At 35.5% G+C, this 23,469-nt stretch overlaps 1 protein-coding gene across 9 annotated transcripts in view; it reads left to right on the forward strand.

Moving 5' to 3' along the window:
* The window catches only part of TEX11 (testis expressed 11), a 372,335-nt gene that overhangs the window by 205,456 nt on the left and 143,410 nt on the right, over nucleotides 1-23,469 (forward strand). For all 9 annotated transcript variants that reach the window (XR_015550362.1, XM_087426479.1, XM_087426478.1 and 6 more), the window contains 3 exons: nucleotides 6,046-6,197; nucleotides 8,370-8,455; nucleotides 17,535-17,672. Coding sequence is in view for 8 of the 9 variants with exons in the window: in XM_087426479.1 (XP_087282605.1) it covers nucleotides 6,046-6,197; nucleotides 8,370-8,455; nucleotides 17,535-17,672 (376 nt within the window). In the remaining variant the exon portion in view is untranslated. The remainder of the gene's footprint in view (nucleotides 1-6,045; nucleotides 6,198-8,369; nucleotides 8,456-17,534; nucleotides 17,673-23,469) is intronic.

The following is a 23,469-nucleotide window of genomic DNA, read 5'->3' on the forward strand; positions in this document are numbered from 1 at the left end:
TTAAGGTGTTGGCAGGGTTGCCCTTTATCCAGAGGCTCTAGGGGAGAATCCATTTCTTGTCTCTTCCAGTTTTTGTGGCTGCTGGCATTCCTTAACTTGTGGCTACATCATTCCAATCTCTGCCTCCATAGTCACATTTTCTTCTCCTCTTCTGTGTGTCTAATCTCCTTCTGCCTCTCTTTTATAAGGACAATTGTGATGGCATTTAGGGCCCACCCAGAAAATCCAGGGTAATCTCATCTCAAGATCCTTGTCTTAATTCCATCTGCAAAGACCCTTTTTCCAAATAAGGTGACACTGACAGGTACTGAGGATTAGAATTGAGTGTATCTTTGAGCTATTCTCAGCCTACCACATTGTATTTTTCAGTTCTAAAATTTCCATTTTGTTCTTCTTTGTATCTTCTATTTCTTTGTTGATTCTTCTTATTTCTTTGCTGCGATTTTCTACTTTTCATTTGTTTCAAGCTTATTTATATTTGGTCCTTATAGCATTTTTATGATGGCTGCTTTAAAATCCTTGTTAATTCTAATATCTCTGTCATCTTTTATAATCTAGACTAGATTCTCCTGGTTCTTGGTATGATGAGTGATTTTTTATTGAAAGCTGGATATTTTGAATATTATAAGACTGTGGGTCTTTTTTTTTTTTTTTGTGAGGAAGATCAGCCCTGAGCTAACATCCATGCCAATCCTCCTCTTTTTTGCTGAGGAATACCAGCCCTGAGCTAACATCTATTGCCAATCCTCCTCCTTTTTTTCCCTTTTTCTCCCCAAGGCCCCAGTAGATAGTTGTATGTCATAGTTGCACATCCTTCTGGTTGCTGTATGTGGGACGCCACCTCAGCATGGCTGGATAAGAGGTGCATCGGTGTGCACCCAAGATCCGAACCCGGGCCGCCAGTAGCGGAGTGCGCTCACTTAAGACTAAGCCACAGGCCGGCCCCCAAGACTGTGGGTCTTATTCAAATCTTGTTTTAGTTGTCCTCCTCTGACATTGATCTGGCAAGGGGGAGGGATACACCACTTCATTATTGCTGGATAGAGTGGAAGTCTAGGTTTCCCACTCAGCTTCCATTGAAATGGGATGGGGAAGGGAAGAAAAGGAGGAGGGTTGCTCATTACTGCTGGGTAGGGTGTTAGTTTTGACTCCCTTCTAAGCCTCCACTGATACCACTTGATCATGTGCCTCATTAGTGCTGCATGTGGTCTCTGCAACACTGCAGGGGGCGATGCTTCATTACCACTAGGTGGTTATGAAAGTCCTGAGTCTCCATTAGGCCTCCTCTGACACCACATCAGCAGGGAGAGAAAGGGATGCCTCATTACTACCAGGTGAGAGTGGAAATTCAGCCTCCCCAGGTGGTCTTCACTAGCACCTTGAAAATGTGGAGCTTCTTTAGCCACCCAGCAGGGATGAAAGTCCTGGCTCCCTACTCAGTCTTCTCTAACACTACCCTGGTGAGGGTGCTGAGTGCCTTATTTACAGACTGGCTAGAATGGAAGTCTAGGCTCTACTCAGCCTTTTCTGTCAGGAATGGGAATGAGGCCACAGTTTTCTCTGTGGTGTTTTGCTGGAGCCAAGCGGTTGTCTATAAATTATAGGCCTTGCTAGGCTCTGTCTTTTGGCTAGAGAGAGCATGCTTTTCTTAGGGCTTTTTCTATCTGTACCCATTGGTGTTTCCAGGTTGCCAGCTTCTCCAGCACCCATTCCAGGATATACAAAGCAACAAAGAAAACCAGGGACTCATCATTATGCCATTCATTGGGTCCTAAAGTTCCTAGTTTTTATCTTTCTCTCCATCTTTCAGAGTCATCTTATGTTTGTTTTATATATAATGTCAAGAGTTTTTAGTTATACTTAGAGGGAGCAATTGGGAAGAGAACATCTACTCCATTTTTCTGTAAGTAGAAGTCCTTATTATGCATTTTAATGGTCAGTCAATATATTATGAACAGTGATAATTAATAATTTCTTAATTCTCTTAATTTAAAACTTCCCAGTATTTGTGACAATTCTTCGTAAAAAAATATAGAAGATGTTTTATAGTCTATAAAATTTTCCAACAATACTCTAAAATTCTTTGTGAAGAATTTTAAAAATATGTACCCGGTCTTGTCACCCTGCAATTTAAATTTGAGAAATAGGTAAGACTTAAATTAGGAGAGATGTTACCTTGAATGTGCATTTTACCAACAATGTATGTCCAAATATGAAACTTACTAGTATGGTCAGAGGAAAGATAGTGGTGTATTCCTGGTAGCAGTTCATATAACTTGATTAGATCCTAATTGTCAGCATTTATTTTGTCCATTTCTTTAGAATTTGTACACATCTCTCATAGGAGGAAGAGGAATCAATTAAAAATGATTTGTAGTTAACTTGAATTAATGAAAACACTTAATGGAGAGTTAAGTCATTTTCCTTCAAATCACATTTATCACCGTTATTGTTGTGACTCTGAATATTATTTTCACAGGAAGTCAGTGGAATACAATTGGAAAAACTCTGGGGTCAAACACACCTGGGTTCGAATCCTGATTGCTGCTTTGGTTCTATAACTTTTGATCTGTTTTATGGCCTTTCTCAGTGTCAACTGCAAAATGAGTGTGATGGAACACATTTTGTGGTGTTATAAAAATTAAATGAGATAATGTGTGTAAGGTGCTTAGCACAGTACCTGGCACAGAACATATACTCCATTAATATTTGTAACCCTTCATTGCTAACTCTACTTATGCTGGTATGAGAAGGTTTCCTGAAAGCAGAGAAAACATTGTCTTCTTTCTAAGAACAGTGTCTTATATCATGCCACTAAATATTCCACATATGTAATGTTAGAAGAAAATTTGGGCTTTTCATGGGCAAAATGGTTTTATTAGTTTTTTATTATTTTCCTCAAGAATCAATAACAGGGAAGAGCATTTCAAACTTGCGAGTTGTGTTTTCCTTTCATATAGATTTTTGTATAATAAAGAAATTTATGTTAAGTGATTTTATGTCTGCGTATAGTTGTCTTCTGATATTTGGGTAGGGATTTTTTTCTCTTTCTCCTTTTTTTTAGGGGTGAAAGAGAATACAGTAGAAGAAAAGGGATGTTAAATGTCTAAAAATTAAATGGAACGTTAGGCAAAGGCTTCTGATTCAAGATGGTTGACTGAGCATCAAATTGGCAAAAACTGAATTATATCAGGTATCGCTAGTGGGAATTTAAATTTTTATATGCACTCATTGGCATTTTCAGGTTGCCAGCTTCTCTAGCACCCACTTTTGGAGGACAAATTGACAGGATCAAAATTTAAATTGCTCATATTCAGCAGTTTTACTCTTGGTATTTACATGTGGTACTTCACATGTTACAAGGATATTTGCTGGAACACTGCTTGTAAGAGTGAAACAAGGAAAGCATCCTGAATATCATCAATAGAGGAATAGATAAGAAAAGTAAGGTATATCTATACTATAAAATACTGTGTGGCAGTTAAAAAGAGTGAGGTAAATCTATATATAATGATCTAAAACACATGTTGTTCAGAGAAAGAGGCAAAGTATACATAATATATAATTTATGTATTTTAAAAATATGTTTCTGTAGGTACAGACATGCATATAAATGCACCAAGAAAGGACTGAAAAGGATACTTACCAAACTTAGAAGTGGTTACCTCTGAGAAAGGGACTGGGACAGGGTAGGGGTCCAGGGAAACATTAGCTTTATCTTTACTATTTATTTTATTAAAAAATTTTTTTAAGTTTTTAATTGTAGTAAAACACACATAACATAAAATTTACCATTTTAACCATTTTTAAGTGTACAGTTCATTCATGTTAAGTACATGCACATTGTTTTGCAACTAATCTCCAGAACTCTTTTTATCTTGCCAACTGAAACTCTGTACCCATTAAGCAACAACCTCCTATTCCCACCCCACTGCCAGCCCCTGGCATACACCATTCTACTTTCTGTCTCTATTAATTCGACTATTCTAGGTACCTCATTATTAGTGGAATCATACAGTATTTGTCTTTTTTTGACTGACGTATTTCATTTAGCATAATGTCCTCAAGGTTCATTTATGTTGTACCATGTGTCAGAATTTCCTCCCTTTTAAAGGCTAAATAATATTCCATGGTATGTGTATAGCTACATTTCATTTATCCATTCATCCGTCAATGGAGACTTGGGTTACTTCTACCTTTTGGCTGTTGTGAATAATGCTGCTGTGGACATGGGTGTACAAATATTTCTTTGAGATCCTGCTGGATCATGTGGAAATTCTATTTTTAATTTTTTAAAGGAATTGCCATACTGTCTTCCATTGTGGCTACACCATTTTACATTCCTACCAACAGTGCACAAGGTTTCCAATTTTTCCACGTCCTCACCAACACTTGTTATTTTTTGGTTTTTTAATAGTAGCCATCATAATGGGTGTGAGGTGGTATCTCATTGTGGTTTTGAGTTGCATTTCCCTAATGATTAGTGATGTTGAGTATCTTTTCATGTGATTGTTGCCATTTGTATATCTTCTTTGGAGAAATGTCTATTCAAGTCCTTTGCCAATTTTTAAATCAAATTGTTTGGTTTTTTGTTGTTGAGTTTTAGGAGTTCTTTATATATTCTGGATATTAACCCCATATCAGATATATGATTTGCATTCCATAGGGTCTCCCATTCCATAGGTTGCCTTTTCACTCTGTTGATTTTGTCCTTTGATACACAGCAATTTTTAATTTTTATGTAGTCTAATTTATCTATTTTTACTTTTGTTACCTGTGTATATGGTGTCATATCCAAGAAATCATTGACAAATCCAATGTCATGAAGATTTTCCCCTATGTTTTCTTCTAAGAGTTTTATATTTTAGTTCTTCTCTTTAGGTCTTTGATCTATTTTGAGTTCGTTTTTGTATGTGGTGTAAGGTAAAGGTGCAATTTCATTCTTTTGCTTATGGATATCCAGTTGTCCCAGCACCATTTGTTGAAAAGACTGCTCTTTCCCTCATTGAATGGTCTTGGCATCCTTGTTCAAAATCATTTGACCATATATTATGAGAATTTATTTCTGGACTCTCTCTTCTGTTCCATTGGAGTATATGTCTTTATGCCAGTACCACACTGTTTTGATTACTGTACCTTTGTAGTAAATTTTGAAATCAGAAAGTGTGAATCCTCCAGCTTTGTTCTTCTGTTTCAGGATTTTTTGGCTCTTTGGGGTCCCTTGAGCTTCCACATGAATTTTAAGGTGGAGTTTTTCATTTCTGCAAAAAATGTCATTGGGATTTTCTTAGGGATTGCATTAAATCTGTAGATCATTTTGGGTGTATTGACATCTTAACAATATTACGTCTTCCAATCCATGAACTGTTTGCATTTTTAAATAATCAGAATATACTGGTGTATTATTTGTGTAATCAAGCATAAATAAATTTTTTAAAGGAGCTGTTGGCAGAGGGAACTGGTAAATTTCTTTTTTTTCTTTCAGTTTTATTGAGATATAGTTGACATTCAGCATTGGATAAGTTTAAGGTGTATAGCCTAATGACTTGAGAAGGTGGTCAAAAGGTATAAACTTCCAGTTATAAGATAAATACTCTGTGTGTAATGTACAACATGATGATTATCGTTAACACTGCTGTATGGTATATTTGAAAGTTGCTAAGAGAGTAGATCCTAAAAGTTCTCATCACAAGAAACTGGTAAATTTCTAATGTCAGTTCATGTGTCTTTATTGGATCTCATGTTCCAATTTTTATAAATTGGCATCAATTCTGGAGAAAAAGCATAAACTAGATATTAGGAGAGGGATGATTATCTGACTAAAGATATTCATGAAAAGAAAATGTTTGTGGCTCAATAAATTACACAGACATTGAATTAAATGATTTCTTGTTAACAAATAGGCTTATTTAGACATTTAATGATGTGACCTAAGCTCAGATGTAGTTTTATCTTGCCTGTTTTGCTTATACTCAAATAAACTTTCGTCCCATTGATCAAAAAACAAGTTATTCACACTACTTAAAATTATGTCTCATTCAACAGAGAATCTGTTGGATTTTATTTCCTGAAGATTATCTGTGAACATTTTAAGTCATCAGAAAATATTGGAAAAGCTCTCCTGCTGCACATTGACATGCTTTTACAAAGGAAGGAAGAGTTGCTTGCCAAGGAGAAGATTGAAGAAATCATTATAGGTCAGTAGGATTTCTGCAAGTGTTTTAGAAAGGTGTTAATATGCATGTAATTCTAAGGTAGATGTCAGAGCAATAGCAAAATCCTCAGGGCAATAGATTTTTCCTTTTTCTCACTTCCTTTTTTTTCCATCCCTAATGGCCTTTAACTATAATACCTCACCTATCCAGATTCCACATGTTTGGAAAGCTAGAATGAGAACCTAAGAAAAAATAACAGAACATCAACAAAAATAGACAAATCTCTGAGCTTAAAACTCACGTGTAGTGGAAAATGTGAGGTTAGAAACCTAATTTCATTTTCCACTTTGATCTCAAATTAGCTGTGTACTTTCAGGCAAGTCAATAATATCTCTGGATTTTTTTTTCTAACTATAAAATGAAAGTAGTGAACTACATTTTAAGTTTTTAACTTCTTTTTAGCAGCAGCATTCTTTTGTGATGCAATCTTATATGAACTCTGCCCCCAAATAAAATAGACTAGAGTTGCTCTGGTTGAAGCAGAGATGTAGAGCCAAATCTCAGCATTCCCCTAACCCTTCACCTCTCAGTAGAACCCTATATCCTGAAGAACACGGTAGTATGATTCCATTCTTAGAAAATTCTTGCCGCAATTCATCCTTCCAACTCTACACGTATGTAGAGATATAACTGGAATGATAGTCACTAAATGTTAACAGCGGGATTTATTCTGTTATAAAGGTGATTTGTTGCTTTCTTTATATTTTACCAGATTGCTTGAATTTTTATAAGTATGTGTTATACTTTTATAAAAAACAAAGTCTGATATTTTTTAAAAGGAAATCTTTTGACTAATCTCTATGAGCCTTTTGAATTCTAGATTCTATGAACTATATGTTACTGATGATACCCTTCCTTCAGACTATCACTAAGAATTCAATTATTTTTAGACCCAATTTTGATAAGCTTGGTTAGCTGGTTTTCCAACACTTAGCATTTTAATGGTAGCATATTACAAAGAGAGAAAAGGTCTACAGGGAAATATACAGATAACTTGACCACAGGGAATAAAACAACTCTACAGATTTTATAAAACAGTTTCAAGTATTTTTAAAAATATAGCAATCTGTACTCTACTCTATAATAATTCCCAGAGACATAACTGTGATATTGTAACAGTGCAATAAAATACAATACTTGTTAGTGTTGTTGACTTTGAATGGTCCAGCAAAGGTTAAATTGTGCTTCAGAAAACTAGAAAGTATGTGTAGAAACACATAATTCATAAAACATAATTTTTAGAAAAATTAATAAATGAAATGATTTAGACTTTTTAATAAAAAAATGTTTTATGTTTAATGAAAGTAAGCTGTCAGCTAACTAGAAAACTTGGTTATCCAGAATAATTAATTTTCCTAAGATTACAGTTAGCTAAAGTTGTATTGTGATATATAATTATACACTTATACTCTCAAAGTATTATAATATTTTAAATAGATACATTAAGTAGCTTTTTACTCTCATGTAAGTGTTTTTAGCTAAGTCACGGAACAAACTAAGTCTGCTGACTAGGCTAGGGGGTCAGAGACTCTCAGTGTTCTAATCAAGACTTTTGTGGAAATTAATAGTGCCAAAGGGGTGGAAGAGAAGCAGGTATAGAATTCTATTATTGTTTAAACTTTACCTTAATGTGTGCTAATGTATTTGAACCCTATAAATGTCTAGACCAGAAATAATCAGACATGAGTTACAATTTAAAGTAATAAAGTTTTTGTGTAAATGTGGTCTTAAAGTATTTTACAGAGGCCTTAAGGTATAATTGGCCTTTCTCGTGAACCTGATCTGATCTAGTTAGTACATAATAGTATAAACACTTCTTATTAATGATTTATAGCATTTCTGTCTGTTCATTCATAGTAACATTAAGGCACCAGATGATGATCAAATTTAGAACATGGAAAAAACGTTAAAAAGAAAGTAGACTGGAAAACTATCGCAGATTGATGGGCGAATTACTGTGATTCTAGCAAACTCTGATTGTATTATATAATCAATTTTGCTAGTAAACCTAAAATTGATGATGAAAATCTGTCTGAATGTGATTATGTTTGTAGCCATTACTAGAAAATCATAGGTTCTGAATATAGTTAGCACTCTTTATTTAATGTAATAGATCTTGATTCTTGTTTTCAGGGCTTGGGTTTTTTTTTTCAGGTCACCAAACAGGAAGACAACTGACAACAGATTTAGTAGGCTGTTTACACAACATTCTGTGGAAAAAAGCTGCCAGAAGTTTTGAGGTTTGGGAATAATATATTTTCATTCTTCATATTCTTTCTCTACCCCAACAAATGAAACAGTGTGTTCACTATAAAAATCATAGAGCATCAACTACTTTAATAATCTCTCTCTGTTTAGGTACCATCTATATATCAAACATTCATAATGTAGAGTGTTAATGGGCACTGGACAAGAATTTATTTAAAAATACTGAGATGTAATTTATCCCCTTGGGAGCTTACAGTGTAGGGAAATGATGTCACGGATGTTAAGACGTAGGAAAGTAATTTAGTTTAAGAAGAGGAACAAAAAGCCAGACAGATTTTATTCCCTTTAAAATTGTGATGGGGAGCACAGAGGATTTTTAGGGCAGTGAAAATACTTTGAATGATACTATAATAATGGATACATGTAATTATGCATTTGTCTCAACTCATAGAATGTACACACCAAGAGTGAATCCTAATGTAAACTATGGACTTTGAGTGATCATGATGTGTTAGTGTAAGTTCATCAATTGTAACAAATGTACCACTCTGGTGGAGGAAGTTGATAATGGGGGAGGCTATGCATATGTGGGGACGGGGGTATATAGCAAATCTCAGTACATTCCTCTCAATTTTGCTGTGTACCTAAAACTGCTCTTTTAAAAAGCCTTTAGAAAAGTTGTGCAATAAAAATGCAAAAAAAAAAGCAATGTTTTTCCCTTTACAAAACAATCCAGGTTCCTATAGAAAAATTTGAAACTACAGATAAGTTTTTTTAAGTAGAGAATAGCCATTCATGATCTAATCACTCTTAAAATTTTGGTATATTTCCTTCTGATCTTTGTGTGCATTTGTGTATCCATGTGTAAATAAAAAATGAGATGTACTGTTAAAAAGTTGTGGTGGAGGGGCTGGCCCAGTGGCACAGTGGTTAAGTTTGGTGCACTCCACTTTGGTGGCCCGGGGTTCGCAGGTTCAGATCCTGGGTGTGGACCTACATCACTCATTAAGCCATGCTGTGGTGGCGTCCCACATACAAAATAGAGGAAGGTAGGCACAGATGTTAGCTCAGGGCCACTCTTCCTCAAGCATAAAGAAGAGGATTGGCAACAGGTGTTAGCTCAGGGCCAATCTTCCTCACCAAAAAAAAAAAGTAGTGGATTCCCACTTCCAACCAAGATATAATAGAGACCAAGTTTATGTTCTTGCCTGAACAACCTTGATTCCCTCCCCCGCAAAAAACAAGATGAAATACATGAAAAAATGGTTTTGAGACATTGGACATCAGGCAACAGAGAGTGATCTGTGGGAGATAGGAAATAAACAAGGTGAGCACTGCAAATGTGCAGCTTACTGCCTTGAATTTCTAGGCTGTAGCATAGGAACAGGAACTGAAGTGGATCCTAGCATGCTTCCTAATTTCAGGAGATGAGACTGAGAGTCTAAGGAGACAAAGGAAGCTAGGATTCATAGGACAGAGTACCAGAGAGGAAAGCATAGCACAGAAAGACAACCCCAGCAATCACAGAGTCCTCCTCCTGTGTTTGGCAGAGTACTGTTCAGGACAATATGGGATGAAAATACCCGATGCCAGCAGAATAACCATCTAAAAATATTAGAGGGAGGAGTGCCTGGCACTCACACAGGTCTTGGAATAGAGCCTATTCATACCAGCCAGACTGGAAAACCTCTAATTTGTGGGGCATTGGGTAGAGAACTCAGAAGGGTCTTGTCTTAGTAGTGGGGAATAATTAGTCCTACACTGATCACTGCTCCAGACCTACCTAAAAAATCATAAAAGCATGACTGAAAGGATCAAATTGATCCCAAGGAGCTTAATTGCTTCCCAGAGTAAAGGTCAAGAATATTTATTGGAATAGAAAACTATCCAGCACCCAACAAAGTAAAGTTCACAATGTCTGGCATCCAGTAATAAATTACCAAGCATACAAAGAGGCAGGAAAACACAGTCTATAATGAAAAGAATAAGCAATCAATTGAAACTGACACAGAAGTTAGTATTAGTGGAGGACATTAAAATAGCTCTTATAATTGTTTTCCATATATTCAAAAATTTAAATAGAGACATGGAAGATATAAAAGACCCCAATCAAACTTCTAGGGATGAAAACTATTTCTAGGATGAAAAATATATTGGATAGTATTAAAATCAGATTAGACATTGCAGAAGAAAAGATTAGTGAACTGGAAGGCATAGCGATAGAAGCCATCCTAAATGAACCACAGAGGAAAAAAAAGAAACTAAAAAAATTAAAAGAGCATTAGTGAGTGATGGAAAAACTTTAGGTAGCTTAAGATATAGGTAATTGGAATCCCCAAATGAGGAGGGAGAGAATAGATATTTGAAGAAATAATGAGTGAAAACTTTTAAAACTTAATGAAAACTCTAAACCCACAGATTCAAAAAGCTTAGCAAACCCTACACACAAGAAACACAAATAAAACTAAACCAAGGCACATAATAATCAAATTGCTCAAAAGCAATGATAAAGAGCATATCTTAAATCAGCCAGACACCTTACATACAGAGGAACAAATTAAGGAGAACATCAGATTTCTCATTGGAAGCAATGCAAGCAAGAACACAGTGGAGCAACATCTTTAAAATAATGAAAGAAAAAAAGTCAACCTAGAATTCTATGCCCAGCACAAATATTGTTTAAAATTGAAAGTAATTGGTAAGAATGTAAAATAGTGCAGCCCCTATAGAAAGCAGTATGGTGGTTTCTCAAAAAATTCAGAATAGAATTATCATATGAGGCAGCAGTTCCATTTCTGGGTATATATCCAAAAGGATTGAAAGCAGGATCTATAATCCAAGAAAGGAGACAAAATAAAATCATAAAAAATACTTAAGAATCTAAGAGACGGCAGAAAAAGAGGAAAGAGGAAACAAATTTAGATGGGGCAAAAAGAAAACAAATAGCAAAATAATAGATTAAAATCTCAGTGTATGTAAAATCACATTAAATGAAAATGACCTTGGCACCACAGTGACAAAGTAATATTGTCAAATTGGGTACAAAAGCAAGACCCAACTTTATGGACTGCTTAAAAGAAACGTACTTTAAATGTGAAGATACATATATGTTACAAGCAAAAAGATAATAAATAATATATAGGGAGAAGATTACTCTAAAATTTATACTGAGGGGCCAGCCCAGTGACATAGTGGTTAAGTGCGTGTGCTCTGCTTTGGTAGCCCAGGTTCACAGTTTCGGATCCCGAGCACACACCGATGCACTGCTTGTCGAGTCATGCTGTGGCGGTGTCTCATATAAAGTAGAGGAAAATGGGCACATTTATTAGCCCAGGGCTGATCTACCTCAGCAAAAAAAAAAAGGAGGATTGGCACCAGATGTTAGCTCAGAAACAAAACAAAACAATAAAATTTATACATAAAAACAGAGGAATGAAAATATCTAAAACACTTCTGAGAAAGAGGATTAAAGTGGGAGGAATCACTTGACCTGATTTCAAGACTTACTATATAGCTACAGTAATCTAGACTGTGTGGTATTGTTAGAGGTAAACACATAGATCAATGGAACACAATGGAGAACTCCAAAATAATCCTGTGAAAATATGCTCAACTGATTTTCAGCAAAGTGCAAAAGTATTCAATGGAGGAAGAATGGTCTTTTCAATTAATGTTGCTGGAGCAATTGGACATCCACAGGCAAAAAAAATAATCTTGACCTACACCCAACATTTTATACGAAAATTAACTCAAAATGGAATCAATAACAGGAGGAAAATTGGAAAATTCACAAATAGATAGAAATTAAACAATATACTCTTGAACAATCAGTGGGTGAAAGAAGAAATCAAAAGGAAATTCAAAAAATCTTGAGACAAACAAAAATGGAAACACAGCATACAAAAACTTATGGGATGCAGCACAAGTAGTTCTAAAAGGGAAGTTTATAATGATAAATACCTGTGTTAACAAAAAAGAAAGATCTCAAATACACAACCTAACTTCACAACTAAGAAACTATAAAAAGAAGAACCAACTAAATCCAAAGATAGCAGAAGGAAGGAAATAATAAAATCAGAGCAGAAATCAATGAAATAAAGACCAGAAAAACAAAACAACAGAAAATTTCAACAAAAATAAGAGTGAGTTTTTTGAAAAATCTTTAGCTAGACTAACCAAGAAAAAAAGAGAATGGACTCAAATAAATGAAATTAGAAATGAAAGAGGAGACATTACAACTGATACCACAGAAGTACAAAAGATCATAAGAGACTACTGTGAACTGATCTGCCAACAAATTAAACAACGTATAAGAAATGGATAAATTCCTACAAACATACAACCCACCAAGACTGAATCATGAAGAAATAGAAAATCTGAACAGACCAATAATGACTAAGGAGATTGAATCATTAATCAAAAATCTCCCAACACAGTAAAGCCCAGGACCAGATGGTTTCACTGGTGAATCCTACCATTTGAAGAAGAATTAATGCCAATCCTTCTCAAAATCAAACTCATCTTAGACACTTCCAAACTCATTTTATCAGGCCAGCATTGCCCTGAGACCAAAGCCAGACAAGGACACTACGAGAAAAGGTAACTACAGGCCAATATCCCTGATGAACATAGATCAAAAACTTTCAACAAAATACTAACAAACTGAATTCAGCAGCACATTAAAAGGATCATACACAATGATCAAGTGGAATTTATCCCTGGAATGCAAGGATGGTTCAACATATGCAGATCAATAAATATGATACACCATGTTTGACAGAATGAAGGACAAATATCATATGATCATCTCAATAGATGTAGAAAGAAAAATTTAACAAAATTCAACATCCTTTCGTTATGAAACCTCTCAATAAATTAGGTATAGAAGGAATGTACCTTAACATAATAAAGGCCATGTATGACAAGCCCACAGGTAACATCATACTCAAAAGTTAGAAGCTTTTCCTCCAAGATCAGGAACAAGACAAGGATGCTCATTCTCACCACTTCTATTCAACGTAGTACTAAAAGTCCTAACCAGAGCAATTAGGCAAGGAAAAGAAACAAAAAACCATCCAAATTGGAAAGGAAGTAAATTGTCTTGGTTTGCAGATGACATGATCCTATATATATAGAAGACCCTAAAGACTCTGCCAAAAATATGTTAGAACAAATAAATTCAGTAAAGTTGCAGGATACAAAGTCAAGATACAAAAATCAGTTCCTTTTTTATACACTAACAATGACCTATTCAAAAAAGAAATTAAGAAAACAATCCCATTTTCAATAGCATCTAAAACAAAAAAATACTTAGGAATAAATTTAACCAAAGAGATGAAAGATCTGTACACTGAAAACTATAAGACATTGATGAAAGAAATTGAAGAAAACACAAATAAATGGAAAGATATCCCTTGTTCATTAGAATTAATATTGTTAAAATGTCCACACTACCCAAAGCAATTTACAGGAAAACCTGCCTTTTGTGACAACATGGATGAACCTGGGGGACATTTTGCTAAGTGAAATAAGCCAGACACAGAGACAAATCCAGTCACGTGTTAGTTAATGATGGGGATACGTTCTGAGAAATGCATTGTTAGGCTATTTCGTCATTGTGTGAACATCATAGAGTGTACTTACACAAACCTAGGTGGTATAGCCTGCTACACACCTAGGCTATGTGGTACTACTCTTATGAGACCATCATTGTATATGCAGTCTGTCATTGACCAAAATATTGTTATGCAGTGCATGACTGTACTGCATGATCTCATTTATATGTGGAATCTAAAAAAGTCGAACTCATAGAAACAGAGAGTAGCATGGTAGTTATCAGGATTTGGTGGTTGGGGGTTGGGGGAATTGGGGATATGTTAGTCAAAGGATATAAACTTTCAGTTATCAGATGAAAAAGTTATAGAGACCTAACATACTGCATTGTGTCTATAGTTATAATAATGTATACTTGAAATTTGCTAAGAGAGTAAATCTTCAGTGTTCTCACCAAAAAAAAAAAGTAACTGTGTGAGGTGATGGTAAGTTAATTAGCTTAATTGTGGTGATCATTTCACAATGTATATATATATCAAAACATCTTGTTTTTGTTTTTGTTTTTGTTTTTGTTTTTGTTTTTTGGTGAGGAAGATTAGCCCTCAGCTAACATCTGTTACCAATCCTCCTCTTTTTGCTGAGGAAGATTGGCCCTGGGCTAGCACCTGTGCCCGTCTTCCTCTACCCTATATGTGGGACGCCTGTGGTGCATAGGTCCGCGCCCAGGATCCAAGCCTGCAAATCCCGGGCCGCTGAAGCAGAGCACACAAACTTAACCACTACGCCACCAGGCCAGCTCCAAAAATGTCTTGTTTTACACCTTAAGGTTAGGTGCTGCAAAATAGAATGGTGTCCTTGTTTTCTTTTAGAGGGCCTGTATCTATTTCCTTAATGAGCAGGTGAAAAATTACTTCCAAATTCCCTTCTCCTATTGAGTCGTCTTCTTTTCCCTCATTTTCCAGTCTTGCAGAATGATTTTTTAAACTCTCACTTCCAACTCTGGAGAATGTAATTTTAATTCTAAATAGTCAAAGGCAGTGTTGTACCTACTCAGCACAGTTGTTTCTAATTGAAGAGTGCATTTTTTGCCTTTCAGGTCTTGATTACTCCTGTTCTTCATTGAAAACTGAAGTATCCCAACTTCTTGATATGGGACTCATCTACCTTAACTTGATGTGCATGAGCAATCTGAATTTTTTTAGCTTAAAAAAAGTTATCCAGGGCTGGCCCCGTGGCTTGGTGGTTAAGTGTGCGCGCTCCGATGCTCGTGGCCCGGTTTCGGATCCCGGGCGCGCACCAAGGCACCACTTCTCCGTCCATCCTGAGGCCGAGTCCCACATACAGCAACTAGAGGGATGTGCAGCTATGACATACAACTATCTACGGGGGCTTTGGGGGGAAAAAATAAATAAATAAAATCTTAAAAAAAAAAAAAGTTATCCAGGTTATTTCTATCATATTTTTCCTAATAGCTTGTTACCATTGAAAATTTTAAAGTGCCTCAAAAGTAAAAAAAATATTTTTGTTCAAAAACACAGCAGCATTTAATTATAATAGTAAAAACCCTGGACATTAACTAAATATCCAAGATTAAGAAAATCATGGTATATTAACTTAATTGAATGTTATATATTCCTTAAATTGACAACTGTGAAGACTACATAGCAACATAGATTAGTATTTACAAAACAAAGTTAAGGGGAAAGAATAGAGCATGAAATTCTAATATAAGCTATGATTACAACTATATAAAAGTACGAAAGGAAAAAGTTAAAATGGAATGTAGAAAAATGAAAATAGCTGTATTAGCATGGTGAAATATGGCTGTTCTCTTTTAAAATTTTTATCATCATGTTAATAACTTTTAAATTGTATTTTGAGTTTTCTAGGGTGGTTCACCACCCTCTTAGATTCTTCATCCCATGTGTGAAATTTTTTTTAGCTTTATTGAGGTATAATTGACAAAATTATAATATAATTAAAGTGTACAATATGATGATATGATATATGTATACATTGTGAAAGGGTTCTAACAATCGATTTAATTAACACATCCATCACCTCACACATATTTACCTTTTTTTTTTCTGGTGAGAACGCTCAAGTTCTACTCTCTTAGAAAAATTCAATTATACAATCCAGTATTATCAACTATAGTCACTATGCTGTACATTAGATCTTCAGACCTTTTTCATCTTATAACTGAACTTTTGTTCCCTTTTGCCATCATCTCCCCATTTCCCTCACCCCCGAGCCCCTGGCAACCATCATTTTACTCTCCATTTCTATGAGTTCAACTTTTCTTTTTCTTTTTTTTTTTTAAGATTCCACATGTAAGTGATACCTTACATATTTGTCTTTCTCTGTCTGGCTTATTTCACTTAGCATAATGTCCTCCAGGTTCATTCATGTTGTTACAAATGGCAGGATTTCCCTCTTCCTTATGGCTGAATAATATTGCACTATATACATATACCATATTTTCTTTATCCATTCATCGGTAAAAGGACATTTAGGTTGTTTCCATACCTTGGCTATTGTGAATAAAACTGCAATGAACATGGGAGTACAGATATCTCTTCGAGATAATGATTTCATTTCCTTTGGATATATATCCAGAAGTGGGATTGCTGGATTGTATGGTAGTTCTATTTTTGTGTGTGGGTGTGTGAGGAAGATTAGCCCTGAGCTAACATCCATTGCCAGTCCTCCTCTTTTTGCTGAGGAAGATTGCCCCTGGGCTAATATCTGTGCCCATCTTCCTCCACTTTGTATGGGATGCAGCCACACCATGGCTTGACAAGCAGTGCATTGGTCCACGCCCGGGATCTGAACCAGCGAACCCCGGGCCGCTGAAGCAGAGCGCACGAACTTGACTGCTACGCCACCAGGCTGGCCCTTGGTAGTTCTATTTTTAACATCTTGAGAAACCTCCATACTGTTTTCCATAGTGGCCATACCAGTTCACATTCCAACTAACAGTGTACAAAGTTTCCCTTTTCTCCACTTCCTTGCTAGTATTTGTTATCTCTTTTCATTTTGATGATAGCCATTCTAACAGGTGTGAGGTGATATCTCATTATGGTTTTGATTTGCATTTTCCTGATGATTAGTGATGTTTAACACCTTTTCATGTACTTATTGGCCATTTGTATGTCTTTGGAAAAATATCTATTCATTTCCTCTGCCCGTTTTTAAAATTGTATCTTCTTTTACTATTGAGTTGTATGAGTTCTTTAGATATTAACCCCTTATCAGATATATGATTTGCAAATATTTTACCCTGTTCAGCACATTGCCTTTTCATTTTGTTGATGGTTTCTGTGAGTTTTCTAATGTAGGGGGAAAAGAGAGAATATTTATTGACACTTTATCTATAACTTACACTAATCAAGAGTGATAATAAAATGCACTTAGAACTCAACTAAAGAGGGTATTGTGTTTTGGTTGCCTAAAAACAAAATACCATTTTTTGTTTGTTTCTAGGGGTGAGTTGGAAAAATTAGGATCAAATGTAGAGATATCTCTGTGATTTTGTTATTTCTTTTTAAACTTTAGGTACAAAATTACGCTGATACCTTACACTGGTACTATTATTCTCTGAGATTGTATGCATCTGATCAAATGGATCCGGACTTGGCCAAGCTGCAGAGGAACATGGCTTCCTGTTACCTGCATTTGAAACAACTTGACAAGGTTCTTTGATTTACCTGTTTTTCAAAGGCAGTAAATGAGAGAGATAGGTGCAGTGGTGTGACTTCTTGGCTGTTAGGTTAGGATGTCTGAGAGTTCCTTCATATAAGATAAAGTCAAATTGATATTTTCCTGATCTGCACACTGTAAACATTAATGAGTGGAACTTCCCAAAAGGAGGCAGAATTTGGAAGATCATTAATTCCACTACTTGCTGTTTATTTTTTGCACCCTGTTCTAGAGGGTAATATATCATTGGAACGCCTGAACAAAATTATTTGCTACTAACCATCTTCAGTATTGTCCTTTGAAGCAGACTAAATTTTAAGGTACACATTTTTTGGTCAAGCATTCAGTGAGAGCAAATACTTGGATGAAATGGTCATTCTTTTATTTTCTGGATTATCTCTTGCCTTTGCAACCACTCTAAAAAATGTTCAGCAATTCATTTCTTATCAGGACAAAATTCTAGAAGGTAAAAGAGATAAAAACTTATTGAAGAATAGAGCTATTCATACTTTCCAAAGCAATTGAGACATTTCTTCCTTTGGGTATCATGTAGTATGCACAAATGGAGGTGGGTGGGACAAAAAGCGGGAAGGGCGAGTGTGGACCCTGATAAAATATGAAAGTTTTTGTTGCTTTTCAAGTTTTAATGACAAGTTTAGGGGAAAACATGTGATTAAGAGTTGTAATTCCAGACATTTTCTTTGAAGATTTGTTTTCTTTGAAGGGTTGTTTATCTGACTAAATACTTTAGATTTATTCTCAAAAGACTATTTACCGTTTAGTTTGTATGTTATAAATTCATAGTCCTAGAAGAGAAGTTGAAATATTAATTAATCCGTCATATTTCTGCATAGGCTAGCATTTAAGTGTTTCAGAAAGATAGTTGACTACTGTTTACTTAAAGACGTGAAAAGAAGATTATCACACAGCTTTTGTTACCTAATTTATTATATATTTCTGTACAGGATACCATTAGCTATTTCAGAAAGGTAGTTACCTACTGCTTACTTAAAGACTTGTAAAGAAGGTGATCACAAAGCTTTTGTAACTTCCATGATTTATATTGGCCTGGCAGATTGGTGAGGACCTGGACCTGGAGCTAGACATGACAGTTGGGGGAATGGATTCATCTGCAAACTAAGGAAGGATATCTAATCAGTTACTCAAGATAGAAAGAAAGAGCACAGTGTGAGGCACTGTGCTAGTCTGTGGAGTTACAGAGATGAACAAGACAGTTGCCTTTGATTCAACCAAGTTGCTGGCATCAGGGTATCCTAAAGGGCAGATAAGCAGATCATGGCAATGAGGGAAATCTAAGTGTTGGAAATATTCCATGAATTAGGCACACCGGTAGTTGGCATCACATAAGCATATCAAGAGGAAACAGGTCTTCAACCATAGAGATTTGGACTCAGGCAGGACTCGAATCTTTGAGGCATTGGGGGTATATGCAGACAGACTAGGAAGAGCAAGGTAGAGCTCCAAACCTAAAGGAACTGGGATATGAGGCTGTTTTTAAAAGTGGAGCTCAGGCATAGAGAGCAAGACTGGAATACAATTACCAGAAGAAGAATATAAAGTGACTAGATACAGTCTTCCAAGATTTGAAGCAGTGCCTTCTAATCTTTTCTAACTAATGTCAAGTTTGATCCTAGAGCTTAGTATAGGACTGAGCCTATAACTGGGAGTTTAAATGGTGTTAGTAGTGAGGAGGGGGAAGATGAAGAGAGTAGGAAACCAAGCAGGTCCTATGTGTGATTATATCATTTAAGGCCAGTTTGGTGGTGAAGCCAAAGGTTATTTTGAATAAGTTCAAGGTAACCTTGTTGATTACTATTAGTGCATTTCTCCATTTCATCCTTTCTGTCTTGAACTGAGCAGACATTGATTTGATACCCTCCATATGTAAGGAATGCTCTCCTATAGGAGACAGAGAAAGGTGAAAAAAAATTACACAATCCATCATATTTTACTATAGCCTTGTTAATTTTCATTGCTTTTTTCACTCCTTCCCTCGAACTATTTGAACATTGTTAAGATTTGTGAGACCATGTTTATTGGATCTGCTAAAATTTCATGGTTTTACAGCTAGACATTTAATAAAACTGATTCTTGTTGACTGTGTATCATATTCCCCACAATGGTGATTCCAAAATGTTTTTTGTTTTGTTTTGTTTTTTTTATTGAGGTCACATTGGTTTATAACATTGTGTAAATTTTCGGGAGTACATTATGATATTTTGACTTCTGTATAGACTGCATCATGCTCACCACCAGAAGTCTAGTTTACATCCATCACCATACATATATACTCCTTTACCCCTTTCACCCTACTCCCACCCCATTCCCCTCTGGTAACCATCAATCTATTCCCTGTATCTGTGAGTTTATTTTCACGTATGAGTGAAATCGTATGGTATTTGTCTGTCTCTGTCTGACTTATTTCATTTAGTGTAATACTCTCAAGATCCATCCATGTTGTTGCCATAGACATGATTTCATCTTTTTTATGGCTGAGTAATATTCCACTGTATATATATATACCACATCTTTATCCATTCATCCATTGATGGGCACCTAGGTTGCTTCCAAGTCTTGACTATTGTGAATAATGCTGTACTGAACATGGGGGTGCAAGTATCTTTTCAAACTAGTTTTTTTCATGTCCTTTGGATAAATACCCGGAAGTGCAATAGCTGGATCATATCGTATTTCTATTTTTGAGTTTTTTGAGAAATCTCCATACTTTTTTCCATAGTGGCTGTACCAGTTCGTATTTCCACCAGCAGTGTATGAGAGTTCCCTTTTCTCCACATCCTCTGCAGCACTTGTTATTTATCTTTTTCTTTTATTGATATCATAATAGTGTATAACATTGTGAAATTTCAGTTGTACATTATTATTTGTCAGTCATCATATATATGTGTCCCTTTACCCCTTATGCCCACTTCCAAACCCCTTTCCCCTCTGGTAACTACTAATCTGTTCTCTTTGTCCATGAATTTGTTTATCTTCCACATATGAGTAAAATCATATGGTGTTTGTCTTTCCCTGTCTGGCTTATCTCACTTAACATAATGCCCTCAAGTTTCATCCATGTTGCAAATGGGACCATCTTGCCTTTTTTATGGCTGAGTAGTATTCCATTGTATATATAGATACGACATCTTTATCCGTCTGTCAGTCAATGGGCACTGGGGTTGCTTCCATGTCTTGGCTATTGTGAATAATACTGCAGTGAACACAGGGGTGCATAAGTCTCTTGGAATTGTTGATTTCATGTTCTTTGGATAAATACCCAGTAGTGTGATAGCTGGGTCATATGGTATTTCAATTTTCAATTTTTTGAGAAATCTCCATACTGTTTCGCATAGCGGCTGTACTAGTTGCATTCCCACCAACAGTGTATGAGGGCTCCGTTTTCTCCACATCCTCTCCAACATGTCTTGTTTTTTGTCCTGGTAATTATAGCCATTCTAATAGGTGTAAAGGGATATCTCATTGTAGTTTTGATTTGCATTTCTCTGATGATTAGTGATGTTGAACATCTTTTCATGTGCCAGTTGGCCATCCATATATCTTCTTTGGGTCTGTTCATCTCCTCTGTCCATTTTTTGATGGGGTTGTTTGTTTTTTTGTTGTTGAATTGTATGAGTTCTTTATATATTTTGGAGATTAACCCCTTGTCGGATATATGATTTGCAAATATTTTCTCCCAGTTGGTGGGTTGTCTTTAATTTTGTTCATGGTTTCTTTTGCTTTACAGAAGCTGTTTAGTTTGATGAAGTCCCATTTGTTTATTTTTTCTTTTGTTTCTTTTGCCTGAGTAGATATGGTATTCCAAAAAATCCTTCAAATGTGAATGTCAAAGAGTTTTATGGTTTCACATCTTACCTTCAAGTGTTTAATCCATTTTGAGTTAATTTTTGTGTAAAGGTCTACCTTCATTCTTTTGCATGTTGCTGTCCGGTTTTCCCACCATTTATTGAAGAGACTTTCCTTTCTCCATTGTATGTTCTTAGCTCCTTTGTCAAAGATTAGCTGTCCCTATATGTGTGGTTTTATTTCTGGGCTTTCAATTCTGTTCCATTGATCTGTGTGTCTGTTTTTGTACACACAAAACAGTTTTGATTACTGTTTTTGATTACTGTTTTGATTACTATAGCTTTGTAGTATATTTTGAAGTCAGGGATTGTGGTGCCTCCAACCTGTTCTTTTCTCTCAGGATTGCTTTCACTATTTGGGGTCTTTTGTTGCCCCATATAATTTTAGGATTCTTTGTTCTATTTCCATGAAGAATGTCATTGGGATTCTGATTGGTATTGCTTTGAATCTGTAGATCGCTTTAGGTAATATGGATGTTTTAACTGTGTTTATTCTTCCAATCCATGAGCATGGAATATCTTTCCATTTCTTGATGTCATCATTGATTTCTTTCAATAATGTCTTATAGTTTTCATTGTATAGGTCTTTCACCTCCTTGATTAAATTTATTCATAGATATTTTATTCTTTTTGTTGCGATTGTAAATGGGATTGTATTCTTGAGTTCTCTTTCTGTTAGTTCGTTATTAGAGTATAGAAATGCAACTGATTTTTTAAGTTGATTTTCTATCCTGCAACTTTGCTGTAGTTGTTGATTATTTCTAATAGTTTTCCCATGGATTCTTTAGGATTTTCTATATATAAAATCACATCGTCTGCAAACAGTGAGAGTTTCACTTCCTCCTTGCCAATTTGGATTCGTTTTATTTCTTTTTCTTACCTCATTGTGCTGGCCAAATCCTCCAGTACTATCTTGAATAAGAGTGGTTAGAGTGGTCACCCTTGTCTTGTTCCTGATCTCAGAGGGATGGCTTCCAATTTTTCCCCATTGAGTATGATGTTGGCTGTGGGTTTGTCATATATGGTCTTTTTATTATGTTGAGGTACTTTCCTTCTATACCCATTTTATTGAGAATTTTTATCGTAAATGGATGTTGGATCTTCTCAAATGCTTTCTCAGTGTCTGTTGAGATGATCATATGGTTTCTATTCCTCATTTTGTTAATGTGGTGTATCACATTGATTGATCTGCGGTTATTGAACCATCCCTGTGTCCCTGGTATAAATCCCACTTGATCATGGTGTATGATCCTTTTGATGTATTGCTGTATTCAGTTTGCCAATATTTACGTGAGGATTTTTGCATCTATGTTCATCAACAATATTGGCCTGTAGTTTTCCTTCTTCGTGTTGTCCTTGTCTGGCTTTGGGATCAGGGTGATGTTGGCCTTGTAAAATGTATTAGGAAGTGTTCCATCTTCTTCAAATTTTTTGAGTAGTTTGAGGAGAATAGGTACTAAATCTTCTTTGAATGTTTGGTAGAATTCTCCAGAGAATCCATCTGGTCCTGGACTTTTATTTTGGAGGAGATTTTTGATTACTGTTTCAATCTCTTTACTTGTGATTGGTCTATTCAGATTCTCTATTTCTTCTTGGTTCAGTTTTGGGAGATTGTATGAATCTAAGAATTTATCCATTTCTTCTAGATTGTCCAATTTATTGGCATATAGTTTTTCATAGTATTTTTTTATAATCCTTTGTATTTCTGTGATCCATTGTAATTTCTCCTCTTTCATTTCTAATTTTATTTATTTGAGCCTTCTCCCTTTTTTTCTTGGTGAGTCTGGCTAAGAGTTTGTCAATTTTATTTGTCATCTCAAAGAACCAGCTCTTAGTTTCATTGATCCTTTCTACTATTTTTTTGGTTTCAATTTCATTTATTTCTGCTCTAATTTTTGTTATTTCCC

The sequence above is a fragment of the Ceratotherium simum genome, chromosome X, assembly GCF_057802395.1.
Source record: "Ceratotherium simum simum isolate JZ-2026a chromosome X, ASM5780239v1, whole genome shotgun sequence".
Classification (NCBI taxonomy): domain Eukaryota; kingdom Metazoa; phylum Chordata; class Mammalia; order Perissodactyla; family Rhinocerotidae; genus Ceratotherium; species Ceratotherium simum.